A 15593-nucleotide genomic window follows, 5' to 3' on the forward strand; every position below is an offset into this window, starting at 1 on the left:
TATAAACATAATGATAAGGTTTTATAACTTCTCCTTTCATGTTCAAGCCTTCAACGGTAAGAACACTTCTGAAAATAGTACCAGAAAAATACATGCCACTGCAAAACTGTGCATCAAAAGAAGAAAAGCTCCAAAGCACGTCTTCATAAAAAGGAATTATCCATGCAGGAGAACTACAAAGTTACCTGTTTTGTTTCCCCTCCTTTTCAGCTGCCTGCATGAAACCCAGCACACACTCATCTGGAGACAACAGCCAAGGGGGTTTTCCAAATATAAGGTCTATGTGCAGGGACTAAGATGCTTCCAATAGCTGCAAAATGTACAAAATCAGCCAAAGAGGCACCTGGAGAGGCGCTGAGAGCTGACCCATGCCCCTGCTTCAAATAATTGGTACAGGTCTAAAAAGGATCAGGTCAAAAAATGAAGTGACGGATTTAACACATTCAGTCAGTGCAGTGGCAGAACAACAGAGAGAGGGGTACGATCTCACACTGCATGCCAGGAAGGCAAACACAGGGTCAGTGTGTCTCCTCTCTCCGGTGCTGGTCCAAATGGGAATGCAGAGGCTGTGGGGGCTTCTAGCTAAAGGAACAGCTCTCTGCTCGGCCTGGGAGAGTTCTGGGTATTCCTGGTGAAGTACCAGAGTTCAAACCATGCTACATACCTCTGAGCTTGACTTCCAAGAGAAATCATAAAACATGCTCACCTGGAAGTTAATTCTCTTCCCACTTCCCACTAAGTAATAAAGATGTATCAGAGCAGGGTTGGTACTGGTACACTGGGGATTTCTTCTGGCCAGCAGACATCCCAGTGAGGAACAACCACTCCAGTCAAACAGACTACAGCTTAGGCACGGGAGTGAACACTCAATCTAGGTGGCAGCTGTATTATAGAATGAGAGCAACTCTTGATGTAACACACAGGGAGTCCAAATAAGTGGGGTTTGTGCAGATCTTACCTGATCTGTGACTCCCTGAGATTGCTCTCATATAATGAGATGCATTTTGTGGATGAGGCTGAGGAGACTGACAGATCTTCTCTGAGGAGCTTCAACAATGGGCAGCAACACTGAACAGTGGAAAATACTCGGGGCATCCCTACAAAAACCCTCTCAGAAACTCCTCTTGACTCAAGTACTCAGAAGGCATTGTTTTAAATGCCCACCTCACTTTGTGAGCACCACACTTTAGAACAATGAGACACTCAACATCTTTAAGCACCTTATGATGTGCAGAGGCTCAGTACCTCCTGCAGCACACCTGGCTGACCCCCTTTGCTCATTCAAGTGTCTTTTCAAAGGGGTGTTTGTTTGCTCCCTAGCTGTCTGTGGTGGAAACAAGGACAAACATTAGGAAAAAAAGAACTGCATTAACAACATGGGATCTCCACAGCATTTCGGAGTTGCCAGTGACCAAAAAAGAACATCCAAAACACATCCAGCGCAGCGTTAGGCAGCTTAGCAACAGCATTAAAACCAAATGTGATTGTAATGAATAAACAGAAAAAACCCCAAAGCATTAACCTACCTTGTACAACCAGATACTCCAATTTCTGTAACGTGCTGCTCCCTGGAAATACATACAGCTAACCCAGTAAAACATCCATAATGTATTTAAAAGACTACCAGTTCTGTGCAGAGCAATGTCCTCTTTATTCCCCATTTACACAGAATAACTGTGAAATCTAAGCCTTTTTATTTCAGCATATTGAGCAATAGCATTAAAGTGGTTTTTACAAGCACTGATAATCACAAGCCTTTTCTGCCTTTGAAACCTGTCCTTTGTTTGAACCTCTACAGAGTATTACTGCAGGCTCTGTACTGTGTGTATCACAACTCCTGTTGTAATTCCTAATCCACGATCTAGGCTGAGTAAAAAAAATAACCAGAGCATTGAAGATGAAATACCGTAGGAGAAAAGACAGAAAGGTAACACTGAAGCAGAGGTTTCTCTCAAAGACAGTGATGAAGGGCAAGGAGTGAATACCAGATGTGAACAAAGACAAAACAGCATATAAAAGAAAATAAACTCAATCTTGATTCTGGATTTGTGCTGTCCATGGAGCAGTCACAGGCTTAAACAAAAAGGCTTTAATTGAGCAGATGTTTTATATGTAAGCCCTACATATTATTAGACTATCATGGTCTTAATCTGATCAGTCCATACCAGCACACCCTGTGTTGCCCGCAATACCTGCCCATTTCTCCCTCTTTGCTAGACCTGGAAAAAGCAGTAATGATGTAGATAGCCACAAGAAACCCCTCTTTCCCCAGCTCAGTGAATAATTAGTTATCAGCCTGCAAGTGGTGCTGCAGTTACCAGAACCTTCACTCCCCAAGGACACACTTAGACAATTAAGTCTATGAAAAACCCCTGTTCAAGCACACAGCGCGGCTTGACTCTGGAAATGCTTCTTCCACTCATGTGTGCAGTGACGTCCAAAGCGATATCTGTACTTCATAACTCTTTACTGCCTTATGCCAAAACTGATCTTCTGCACAATTCAACACAGAGAACTCTCCTACGTTAGGTATTTGCGCAACTCTGAACATCCACATAACGTACGTATATATAAACTGTCATGAAAATGTTGCTTTTCTAGAATAAAGGACTCTTTTATACCCCTGAAATCTCAGTATTATAAAGGTCTAATTCAAAAAAAGCAATACTGCACACATACCAATTCAAACAGGACCTTACATCTGTCAGCTGGCTGCCACCTGAATGACCTGAAGGTTACATCTGCCCTGCTGTAAGACAGCAGTCTTCTGTAGTACCTCAGAAGACCTTATTAATCATTGTAATACCTTTATGTCTGATCTGGTAACCATCACAACACGGCCTGGGCTATGTCAAGGTGAAGGTGCCTGTTCGGAGGCATTAGCAGCTACCATAATACTTGGATTTGTAATATGACCAATAGGCTCATTGAGAGCATATTAATATATGTAATATGGCAATATGTAAGATATGGAATATGACAACAGTGCTCATTAAGAGTTTGGAGCAATGCTGCAGTAGCAAGCTGAAGATCTGAATGTTAGACAAGATTCCAGCCCACAGAGACCTCCAACCAACTATGGAGAAAGAGCGAGGGGTTCTGAAATGCCAAACCCTGCTTTTCATCACTAACAGTGAGAGTTAAGAATTGGCATAGTTCCTTCACAGAGCAAAAGGAACTGATTTCACTGTTCCAAATGGAACATCACCTAATTTTATCACGTCGAAGTTAACTGTCAGATTTCTTACAGCTTCCCATAACTTTATGATTTGAAATACGTGAATGCTGGCTGCAGCAGTTCAAAGTAAAACCAGTTTATAGGAAGAGCTTCTGTGCAGATAAATAATAATTGAACAGATTGCGCATATCTGAGACCTCAATCTTGAAAGTGAGATGTCTTCAGTGAAAAATGGAACACATTTATTGTATTTGTAACTAACATACCCTAAAAGTAAAGCAAATATTGATATTCCAGGCACAAGACCCAAGATCTATAACTAACCGTATAAAATGCATGCTGTTTGCATTTAGCGATCATACTCTGTTTTCCGTAACTAGAAACAAGACTCATTGAAGTCTATAATTCACCAGCCTTTTTTGTCATAGTATTTTACTACAATACCATTATCCTGCCATATTACATTTACTGTATGTGTACAAGTCCCATAAATACACAAGCCTATGTAAAACAGGCAGCAATGACTCTCACTACTTTTGGAATCCTTGCAGCTTTTGAATTTTATGTGGGTTTCACATTTTGTTGATGCGTTTGCAATGGAATACGTACTGCCCAGAAGAGGAATGATTTTCCATTTCCAGTAAAAGCTATAGTGGTAAACAAACCATCAGAACTCACGCAGATATTCCCTGGAACATCCACAACAGTCCATTAAAATGCCAAAATCTGTGTTGAACATTTGGAAGAGTAGCGCTGGATACAGCGCATTTAGAACTTGACTATAGGCACGTATTAAATGATAAAGATATGTGAGAGTATTGCACAAACCTCTGTAGGGCACTCCACACGAGTTTACACTCGTCAGGAACAGTTTAGCACAACAGCTGCCCTGTTAGTACCAAACCAACCCACCCATAAACAAAAGCAGCAGGAGCAGTGGAAAGAGCTGCAGGTTGCTCCTGAGGCTCGACTATGAGTTAGTCTCATCTAGAGATTTAGTCTCAGAGAGTATTCAGAGATTTAGGATGAATTTTAAGGTCAAGTTCTGCTCGGATTTGCACCTCATGCATCACAACTGACTTCAACTCTGTTACTCATCAAGCGTTTCTGGTTGGGAATTGCTCCCCCTGAGCTAATCCATTCTACAGCATTATCACCCATCTTCAAAATTAAGCCATATTAAGTTCCCATTAAACACAGGTCTCCAGAGGATGATAGAAGCTCCTCCTGATGGTGAATTTCAGAACAGAATACAGAAGCTTACTGTCCAATTAAAGACGCATTTAAAACCTGATTATCAAGTCCACTAATTTAAACAGGGGCAACCTATGACAGCTTGAGACATTTAAAACCCTTTTGTCACTGATGGAGGAGTCAGGAGTAATATGCCTCCACTATACCACACCACCTGTCTAAAAGGATTACTAGGTACAAAAGCAAGCAATTTATTTGCTCCTGTACCAAAAACAATTAATATTTTACTGTCTGAGGCCCTAATAAGATAGAACATGCAGGACAGATTATCCTAAATTTAATTAAATGAATATTGACTGAGTATTTTCCAGGTTACAGTTCAAGACCTGTCTGACAACAGTCACAGAGCACAACACCACGACTACCCAGGACCAGACAGTAAGAAGGAATTACCATCAGTGAACTAGAAAGGATGCTCTAATTTATTCTGTTTGCTGAGCCTCTCACAAGCCACCCGGATCTATCAGTCGCATCGATTCCAAGTGCTTCCCCTAAGCTGGTACAGAGCTGCATGAAATGACAGAATCAAGTTGTCTGCATTCTTCACTGCTTCACTCCAAAAGTAAATGATTGTGTCACTGAGAGGCAGTGACTGCAGTGCTCAGTATGTTCTTAAGAGAAAGAAAAATACCCTTTGGCAAGAGTACAGGAAAACACTAAGGCATGATGAGGGTTACCCAACCTGCCAGCGTTATGGATGTGAAATCTTACCAAAGTTGCTATATATAGTCAAGGTAATAGGTATGAACGGCACTCTATCATGTTAATGGCAGGGCTGTAATACATAGGAAATAGCAGTACAACATGTATTTCTCAAGGATGAGGGCTTAATACCCACTTAGAACTCGCAGCTTGCATCTCCACTGCTTTGCACTTTGTGTATCGATTTAAAGCTGAGATTTGTAAGAAGTGGCTGGTGACAGAGCCTGGCTGGCTGGTCCAGGGCCCCAGGTGTCTTCAGCTCCTTTAAACACCTTTGTGAACCTACACAGAAAGGGTTACAGAGCCTTACATGATTCTGTAGCATCTAAAATGCCTGTAAGCAGACTCTGCATGGCGTCAAGAACAAAGCCAGGCAATCCGGACCATGCAAACGCTGTTTCACATGCACAGGAGCACCAGGAAAGCCAGCTTGATGCTGAACAGAAGAAGGACCTCAAAGACTATGTGCTTTAGAGAAGAATTACTGAAATGCTGAAGGATGCAGAAGAAAGTATTAAAACAGACTGGAGGGGAGCCTGAAAATGCTAACATTCAGCACACACACAAAGAGCAGCAAGCTTGTGAATGACAGCAAAAAGGAGGATCTGTTTCTTGTGTCCTCCACCATTACTCCCAAAACAGAAGAGTTTCCATAAACCAGAGAATGCAGACTAGAAACTACTTAAAGAAAGACTAAAAGGACAGCTGAGAAGAAGCAACGAAAGAACGTCAAGAAATTCACTTGAGATGATGACCAAGAGAAGAAACAAGAGGTCTTATAAATTGTACTGTAGAAAATGAAGCACCACCTCAAAACCATCGGAATTCCATGAACAGAAAGCAAAATCCATCTATAGCACTTATTGACTGAGCCACACACTGAAGCTCTGAGCTCAGCATATTACTACTGGTCCCAAGACAGACTGCTCAAATGCCTCTTGATAAACCTTTTTCCAGGATTGGGATGAATGAAGAGGAAATGCCAGGGAACTTGAGAGGCAGGGATGGGGAAGTGAACAGAGACTGCTGGACTCTGCTAGGCACTAGGCAGCACGTTCTGCTCTTTAAAATAGGCTAAGCTCTGCCTCACTTGCTCCAGCCAGTCTTCATGCTACATTTTCAAGGCTGAACTGTAGCCATTTATAAGCCAGACATAGAACTTCAGAGCCTGGCTGAATGCAGAGGATGTTTTATGCAAGGCTATAGGTTGCGGTTATGCTCTAAAAATCATCTAAAACCAGTGCAGCACTTGCTCAGTGCGAGATGAAGGAGCGCACCATGAAAACTTCTGTGTCTTCCTAGGAATAGCACAAAGTAATAAACTAAACTTACACACCACCAACAAAGCAGCACAAAACACACAGCACTATGCACTGGGAAAACCTAATACACGCCAAGTATGAGAAGCATTCCGCCTCAGTAACAGGATGCACTTTGAATAGCAGCTGAGTCATGTGGGGTGGGCTGCTCACCAGGGCAGGAGTCTGCAGATGCATCTGATGTAGTTTTGGAGATGAGCTGATGGGCTACCTGATCCTCAGGGAGCCTGGTGTGTAGCCATGCACTAGCCCAATATCCCACAATGACTGAATGGGCATGTAGTACCTCAGCTGCTCTGTACCAGACCCTGAATTCACTAAAGCTGCAGTAAAGGTTTCCTTCTAGTAACAGATGTTTGCGTGTGAAGGAAGGCTACTGCTGCTCAGGCTGGCAGATCATGCAGCTCGACAAAATGCATCATGTATTATGTCACTGTCAAATACAATGCTTTAAAAATGTCTTTTTAATAGCCAGAAGCCATTCTTCCCTTCACAAATTTCTTCAAACTGTTCCCCAAACAACAGGCTGCACACAGTGAGCAAGGTCGGTCTTGTGAAGAGATGCAGATGATCGACAGTAGCGAGGCTGAAGACGTTGCTCTGGCAAACCCGATACTCAACTATGCATTGTCTGAGAGGAGAACTCAGCCCTCCCTTTCCTCTCATTTTCACCATGCAGGAAAGAAGCGGGAATACTTCCTCTGATATCTGTCTCAGCAATACAAGCATCATGCCCGGAGATCCAAGCCCACGGTACCCACCTGGCAGCCTGACGACAACAACAACCAGCAGACGAGGATTGAGCAGAGCTTGGCTGACTCCTACACTACACCACAACTGCCTCCCTGCAAACACTCCAAGCTGAACGAGGCCTCTGTTAACACACAATTAATAAACTTATCTACGGGGAGAATCTGTTGTGGGACTGGAAGCCAGAACTGCCTCTTCCCTAGGCCAGCTCTGCACCAGAGAGAAAGAAATGGCTCTGGTCCCACCAAACCTGTGCCAGCAGAGACTCTGTTATATTTAAATCAGCATTTGCCACAGCAGGGGATTATCAGATGCTCTACTTAAATGCTGGATTTTCTTTTTTATTTTGATGTTTAACTCATAAAATCTGCATTTATTTGGGCTGGGTGCTGATGTCTGCAAGCACAGCTGCTCACCAGCTCTCTTTTGCTTGCCATGTGAATGCATGAGAAGAGGATTTAAAACCTCTTTCCAGTCTGTTTAGTGTCAGCATTTGGGTTTTCTTGCTCTCTTGCTGCTGTGGCAAATGCACCCTGAATGTCCCATACCCTCAGCAACCTCCCAAAGCAGAGATGTGCGGGATCTTCTCATGTTCCTTTCTTCACAGAGGGAAACTGGAGACACGAAACCTGCTAACAAAGGCTGCAGAAACTGAAACACAGGGTGTGCTATGGCGTGACTCAAGACAGCAGACCTGGACCTGCACATAACCTGAAAGGCAGCAGGTCCTGGGAGCTCAGGAGATGGTGTGCGTTATTACCACGTTCAGGGGTAGGTGCCTATCCTGCCCATACACAGTTCAGAATGGTTTCATGACCTGCGAAGGCTGTCAGAACTATATGAAAGGGTAAACCAACGGGGTAAACCTCAGCCACTCAATTTTCTACTGCTGTTGCCACATAAGGTTTTATTATTGGTAAAATCAGGCACATTCAATAGTATTTCATGCACACAAAATGGACACTGGCGCCATAAAGAGTGTAATCAAATTCTCAGAAAGAGAATGCAGATTGAGAGAGATGCTCCTTTCTATGTCTTTTACTTAGGACCCAGCTGACACAAGCAACTGAAATTTGCTGCTAAATGAATCAAGACAGTACAGTGCATTTCAAAGCAGCATTAAAATCAGTGCTTGCCTCAGCAGGATTTGGTGCTCCTGAATCATGCTTGTATAACATTAAAGCTGAGTTAGAATATTGCTGTTCTTTATTTGTTATCCTCCCTGATCGTTTGCTTTCGCTAATGTGTTATTCAGTTTAAAGACTATTTACTAAAGCTGAACAATATAAGCACACAAAGCACTGACCATGTCACATGAGCTACCATTATCAGGAAATTAATTTATACAAGCCAAGCACTAAGCCATACACAGTTCAGATGCATTTAAACTACAGCTCCAAACCTTAAATCTATGTTCTCCTAACTTCTTTATATACATATTGTGTGCAGAAATTAACGGGTATATCAAACAATCTGGTGATGAGATACGGAAGCCTTACTCATCCTGGAACAGATGGTGGGAACAGAAATTGCTCCCAACAAAACTAAACTTGATCTAGAGGAATTCTCTTTAGAGAACCTCTCTGTGAGGTTTGCTCTTGGTTGCTGTATGAGCTGTGTCATCCCACCCCAAAAATGCATTGCAAAACCAAAGGACTGGTAACCCAGAGGCCAAAATGCTGACTGAGCACAGCTCAGGAGTTCCCACATGTGGACCCCTGATGCTGCTACTGGGTTAAACACTTTTCCTGCACAAAAGCACAGTAAGGGGTTGCCACTGATGGCACGTAACAGCATAAATATGCCTGGGAATTGATGATTTATTCAGCAACAAGCACCTCTCCCTACCAGGAACTGCCCAGATCCACTCACCCAGTTTTAAACCAGGAAACCAGCAGTGGCTGGAATCACCGAGGTGAAAACATGTGAGGAAAGACTGGAAGTGTGGAAAGGAATAATAGGAAAGACAATCTCTGCTGGTAATTCTGAGGAAACTATGGTATCAGCTCTCACTAACAAATATCCCTGCTTTTCACTTCTTCTAGGCCTAATGACAGGATTTTTCACATTAAACTATGGGGTAGATCAAGAGCATTTAATGCTTCTATCCTCAGATTTAAGAAATCTTCAGCACCTTTAAGCTGCAGAAAAACAATTCCAGAGATGAAGATTTATATTCTTGATAATGGGGCAGGCTCACATAAAGAACTGAGCTCAATTGAAGTTTCATTCCAGTTGTAAAGTGTCTGCCTCTTATTGAACTGCAACGGCAAGATTAGAGCTTTGACTGTATCAGTCATTCATGGCCTTTGTCAGAAATAAATCACTAGATTAACCCGTGGCTATGGGGAGCACAGGAAATGCCTTCCTGTTCCTGAACTTCTGCACTTGATGGAATGATCAGAATCCTCCCCTGGGATTCAGGCAGATATCAGCATGGTAACGTGAAAGGGGCTGGAGTCTCCTATCCATTTTGGTTTTCGTTTGCATTTCCAGGTCCACGCAGAGTACGGATTAAACAAACCAACCCCAACAATGCCACAATTAGCATCTATTTTGCATCTAATGAAACAGAACACAAGCTTCTTTGTCTGCAGTTATTTCCAGCTTTATGTTTTCATCTCGGGCTGCATCCAAACTCTAATGAAATAAATTCCTGGATCAGAACCACAGATCTGGTGCCAGCAATGGTTTTTGAAGCCTTCTACACATCTCAGTACCCACATAACAATTATTGAGCAAGACTTGCTGGCTAGCTCAGTTATTTCTCATCCACATTTAACAGGGCAGGTTGACTTTACCTCAAAAACACTGCAAGTGTTTATAACCTCAAGCTTACTGCCGCAGAGCAGAGCTATTACTTAGTGAACCTGGTATCCAGTTTCTAAAGACACTGCATTATTTCCAGTAGACTGTTTACCTGAGCACAGAATCAGCCTTGATTCTGAGCCTTTATGTGAAATTTTATTGTCCAAAGCAGATATGACCTGTTAAGATTTAGAGGCTGTATTAGCAGCAATAACAATTTTACAATCAACATCAGTAAATCTGGGTTTATTGAGAACTCTACAGTCTTTGAGCTGTAGAAAGCAATTAAAATGTCTGTTTCTCACTAACTTTCATACAAGACACACAGCCTGTTTAATTGTTGAGTGTAAAGCAGCGTAGTTCAAATCATTCTAAAATTCTCAGTAAAATTCAAACTGTGATGACTGAGAATCACCATTTTTTTTCCTAAAGTGGCTGAATTCCAATAAAAATCACATTTTTGGCTATTAAACTGTACAGAAACTGGAAAACAGTCAAATGTGTGCTCTCCAGTTCAGCAAACCATATGTGTTGGGTAGAACTGTACCTCTCATCACTGGTTTCTTTTGATCTTCAAGAAAACACATTGATTCTCTATAGTTTTAAATTTGAAAACTCACCTTGAAGTGCTGTGGTTTTGGAATTAGTAACAACATCAAACTGACATACAGGCCTATGAGAGCAGTTAGGGCAGGAAAACGTCCTAACATCTCCTGACAGAGGTACTGGGATCCTCATCACTTTAAAGAACACCCCTTCCGTGAACAGAGCGTAATGAGAGACACAAGGAGTGCTTGAGCCTACAAGGTTTTGAGAGAGTGTGTTATTAGGCAACTGAAGAGAGAAGGAAGTGGTGGGTGAAAGAAGAAGGGAACTAAGGGGGAGATGACCAGGATTTGAAGGCGCTGGACAAGGCAGAATTCCTCAGGAAAACCAGGCTGACACACAGCACCAGGACCACAGGTCAGGTTATTTCCACAGCTAAGATTCTGCAGTCAAGTAGATGCTTCATTTCACTTTGTAACTGCTTGTTTTCAGCCTTTCTCCTACAACTCTGCACTTGATTTGGGGTATTTGATGAAGAAACAGTCACTAATTTTACTGTAGTTTTGTGGCAGGAGGGGAACCAGGGTTAAAGGAATAAGCAAAACGGAAATGTTTACCACAGAGAGAGCACATTTATGCGAGACAGGATGCGCTGGCGCTCTGGAGGGATGTGCACTCACAGAACCTGGGTTAATAGCTCACGTTGTCTGTGAGGAAGAGGTCGCTGAGGTTGCCCACTGGTGGCTTTGGGGGAATCTCTGCAGGCAGCGATTTCCATCCCTTCTGCAGAGCGTGGGCAATGAATCCCACACAGACAAAGGATGGTTTGGCAATTACACCTTTGGAAGTTTGCTTTGTCTATAGAATAGACGTGGTTACCACAATATATATTGGAATGATTTTGACAATTCTCTGCAATGCAGTATCCGTTTTTCTAACACCATTAACATGAGTAAAAGTAAGGCACGGCTGAGGAGAATGTGGCATCAGAAATTGGAATGATAGAGTAAAGCTCATTAGATGCCTGTATACAAATTCATCTATTCACCGTTCTTATTTCTAACCCATCTGTCTTTTGACCTTTGCCACTTCTACATGATTTTCAGTATCTTTTGCACATCAGTTTGCTGCATTTCTCCTCTCTTCTATTTTCATCCGATCAACATGTTTCTCCTTAACTAAAAGGATTCCTGTTCTTTGGAGTTTATTTTCCTTGTTTCTTTTGTTGCTTCAGTTGCAACACACCACAGCAACAGTGGAGATAAAGGGCAAAAATCCCTTCTGAGTGATACTATTTCTCACCCTCATCAAAAGAAGCCAGTGAGCATGCTGCAGCGTGTGATCAGCAGCACAGCACAGCGTTACTGGGGCTGCTCACGGCTCTGGCCCTGCGGCTGCAGCCTCAGCGTGCTCACCGCAGCTCACCCAAGGACCCAAGAGATTTAAACACTGCCCTGGGTCCTGCCAGGGCAGCACTGGCTCAGGACTCCCACCACCAGTCAGCTCTTTGCCAGGTAAGAACAAGGAGATGCCGTGCTCACTTCAACCAGCACATCGTCTTTTTGCATGCCTCCCTAGCGGATTTTTAAGCCCAAGCCACTTAAAACATCTTCCTCCAAGAATAACTGGGCTATTATCATTTTAAGGCATCCCCATTACTTTCCTGCTAGGATGCAATTCTCTCAACAAAAAGCATGTTCAAAGCTCAGCATAAAAGAAAAAAAAAAAGCCCCAATTCTTATTTGTGGCAGATTTTCTGTCTCCAGCAACAATTTATCATAATATTTTTAGGGTGAATGAGGGTTTTTTATGTTTTATTTTTCAATAAAAAGAGGATTTTTTGATAAAATAAGTAACAATCTGTTTTCAGTCTGTAAGCCTCACACTTGAAAACTACCAAACCCAGGAGTTCTTTTTTTCCAGCAGCATGCCTGAATTCTGATTAAAAGCCATTCCTTTTTAAATCTTATATAATAAACCCCATTGCTATTTAAAGCAGTCTGTGAGAGAAGAACACAGTAACCAACAGCAGACCTTGAAAGCCATGAGGTTTTGCCTTCCTCCTCCCTTCTCCCTCTCCCCTTGCAGCGCTGCACCAAGGCTCACCTCAGCTGCAGGGACTCCCTCGGGTGGGCGGCAGTGGAGGACGATCATCCCTTCGATGGGAACCTCCTTCCCTTGGGGATCTTGCTCAAAGTTCTTCCGTAAATCTGCAGGGTTCAATGCAATGACTCATTACACAAAAGCCATTCCTCCCCACCCAACACCGCTTTGCCATGTGTGTCTGAAGCAATGGGCAACCGAGAGCTACTCATTCTTCCCTAGATGCAGAGGAAGGAGATCCCATCGATTGTGTTTTCATTCCTCCACCTTTAAGAAACCACTTCTGTGTGACCGCAGAGACAATCTGGTTTCGAACCCACAAACTCCATGGTCCCACTTGGGCACTGTCTCCTGAGCCATTGCCTTTCCAAAACAGGGCACTGAAATGCAAGAACCACAACGTGCCATTGCTGGGGCACTGTTTAAATCAACCCAATGAATCCAAGACTGGGCAAATAATTTCCCCAGTGCACACTACTTGAGATGAGTGCCAGGGTATTTCATCAAATGTCCTAAGCCAGATGATTTGTTTAGCTCGCCTACATACTGCAAGCTGTGGGAAAGGAAGGGAAGGACTGAGAGCAATTCCACGTGTTCCAAACTGGCTGATTACAGGATTGCTTCATTTCAGACACCACGGCCCAGCCAGGAATTCAGCATAAGAAACAGAGTGTACTGTCTCAGAGTCACACTGATGTGGTCACAGCACTTCGAGGGCAAACCAGAACGAAGCAAACCTGCCCCCAGTGACACTGGCCTAACCCAGCCATGCCCATGAATACGTGGAGTTAAGCTACTGTGAGAGGAAAACAAAAAGGAAGGGATGTGACTTGGTACACGTGCTTTGAGAGTTAGGATGCTTCCATTAGACATACTCATTTTCTTCAAACAGTGTCTCAGATTCCACAAGGTGGATTTACGGATTTAATTTCCTCCATTGCTTACACTTCATGAAATACACCCCCTTAAATGCAGAGGCTCTGAGTCAGTTACACTTTAATATATATTCCAAAATACATTAAAACTTATTTTAGCAAGCCGGTCACTAGAGAAAGACGCACGCAGTGCATGTATAATCCTTTTTATGATTCTTTCTTAATGTTGATTTTCTTCCCCCACAGATAACCACTATCTCTTCCAGTACTCTTTAAAAAGTCATTCATTAACAGCTAGGATGCAGTTGAGCCTACAAATGCCTTTATTAGCATGAAAAATGGAGTAGGATCCATCTTCTCATTTTCTCTGCATTCCATGCTATCATAAAGAAATACTTACCTGTTTTTTCAGAGAAATATAAAGTGTTTTAATGCTTTGGTCTTGACTCACAATTCAGAATCTCTAGGCTTCAGTGATCAAAGAAGAAAGGGAAGAAAGAAGTTGACCCCACCACACTACACACCGCAATGACGTGTGCTGTCAATGCTATGGCTCTGTACACTACCACAACCTGCACCTACACATTCCTGTCTCTAGTCCTTTACAGGGTATTTCCCAAGGGAGAAACTTGTTCCCCAAATCAACAGCTGGGGTTATTCACTGCAGACAGGATGACACAGGTCTGAGAAGGAGTGAGCCCTGGAATCTCATGGGGGTTGGTGACGGGTACCAGTTGGTAACTCTTCATATTCCCTGTCTGGAGTCCTAACAGGTCCCATCATCTCCGCACTCCAGAACTGCTGTTCTTGCCCTTGAAGTCTTGTTTTTGAAATGGAAAGTGGCACAAAAAAGGCCAGTGCAGGAGCACAGCTCTCAGACAAATGTACAGCCACGACCAGTGCAGCACCCTGGGGTGCCTGCCAAGGGTGATGCAGTACCTGCAGTTATGGGAGGCTGCTGGGGATGGGGATTTACACAAGACCTGGTGCCATGGTGATGGGTTTAAAAGTCCCAACACACAGCTCCACCCGCTTCTGCCCGTTCTGATTTTCACTCATATTGCCATGTGATGGGTTTGGGAAATCACAGTGCAGAGAAAAGTCGATAAAAATTCAATTCAGATTAATAGTCCTCTGCAGCTTAGCAATACAGGGGAATTATTAGCTCGTTCAGGGTTATGACAGTTAATGCAGTAAAATAAAAACCCAAACATACGCATATTTACACATTCAAACTAAAGCAGCCAACAAAAAGATCTGGGATCTATAAAATCAAGGAGTTGTTACATTGTCCTACTCCTTACCTCAAGGCTTATTTTAAGGTGTCCTGTTAAAAAGGCATCATTTTAGAAAGATTTATCAGGAATCTGATCAAGTTACCATCCAGTTTCTTGCTTGAACCTCCACATCCTGTTCCTCTGCGCCCTCATCTCCTTCCAAGCAGCATTTCTCCCAGCCCTTTGCAGGTTATTGCCATCACTGCCTGGGACTAGTTCTTTAAAGACCTGAACTGCTAATTTAAAGGACAAGAGTTCACAGCAGACCGGGGGAAAGTAAACTCCTCAATTGTCTGCTTGCAGCACTGCTGTAGAAGGATGGTTTCAGGCTCTCACCTGCCAACCAATGATGTGCTTCAAAACTGAAACCCAGATACAAAATACAGAAGATTCTAATGTATTCTTGCCCTTTTTTGTTTTAAAGGAAGCGTAGGATACAGACACTGATGTGGTTTTTTCATGTTTCTTTGACCCCTGTGATCAACTTGGAGGAAAAGGGCACTTCCCAGGGGATCTTCTGTTGGCTTTAACCTTTTTTATTACACAGCACTGTTGTGACACTGTGACCAGAATCTCTGAAACAGATTTGCCGAGTGTAAATGCAGACTGATCAATCCACACTGAAATAAAAGAGAAAAGCCCCATCATGCTTTCTGTGCTAGTCCTACAGCATCTCACAAGGGAGGGCTGGCAAACCAGCAGCACTTATTTACACTGAACCCTACAAGAACAGCGTTGTTTCCATGCCTTACAAAACCTGGAATAGCAGAACGTTTCCTCT

At 43.0% G+C, this 15593-nt stretch overlaps 1 protein-coding gene across 5 annotated transcripts in view; it reads right to left on the reverse strand.

Annotated features, from left to right (window-relative positions):
* Positions 1-15593, reverse strand: part of UNC5D (unc-5 netrin receptor D) — a 132810-nt gene that overhangs the window by 36873 nt on the left and 80344 nt on the right. For all 5 annotated transcript variants that reach the window (XM_057402488.1, XM_057402491.1, XM_057402489.1 and 2 more), the window contains exon 4: positions 12664-12767. In XM_057402488.1, coding sequence (XP_057258471.1) covers positions 12664-12767 — 104 coding nt within the window. The remainder of the gene's footprint in view (positions 1-12663; positions 12768-15593) is intronic.

This window comes from Pezoporus wallicus, unplaced genomic scaffold (assembly GCF_028554395.1).
Source record: "Pezoporus wallicus isolate ANWC-B61680 ecotype Strahan unplaced genomic scaffold, APGP_CSIRO_Pwel_v1 contig_2348, whole genome shotgun sequence".
Taxonomy (NCBI): Eukaryota; Metazoa; Chordata; class Aves; order Psittaciformes; family Psittacidae; genus Pezoporus; species Pezoporus wallicus.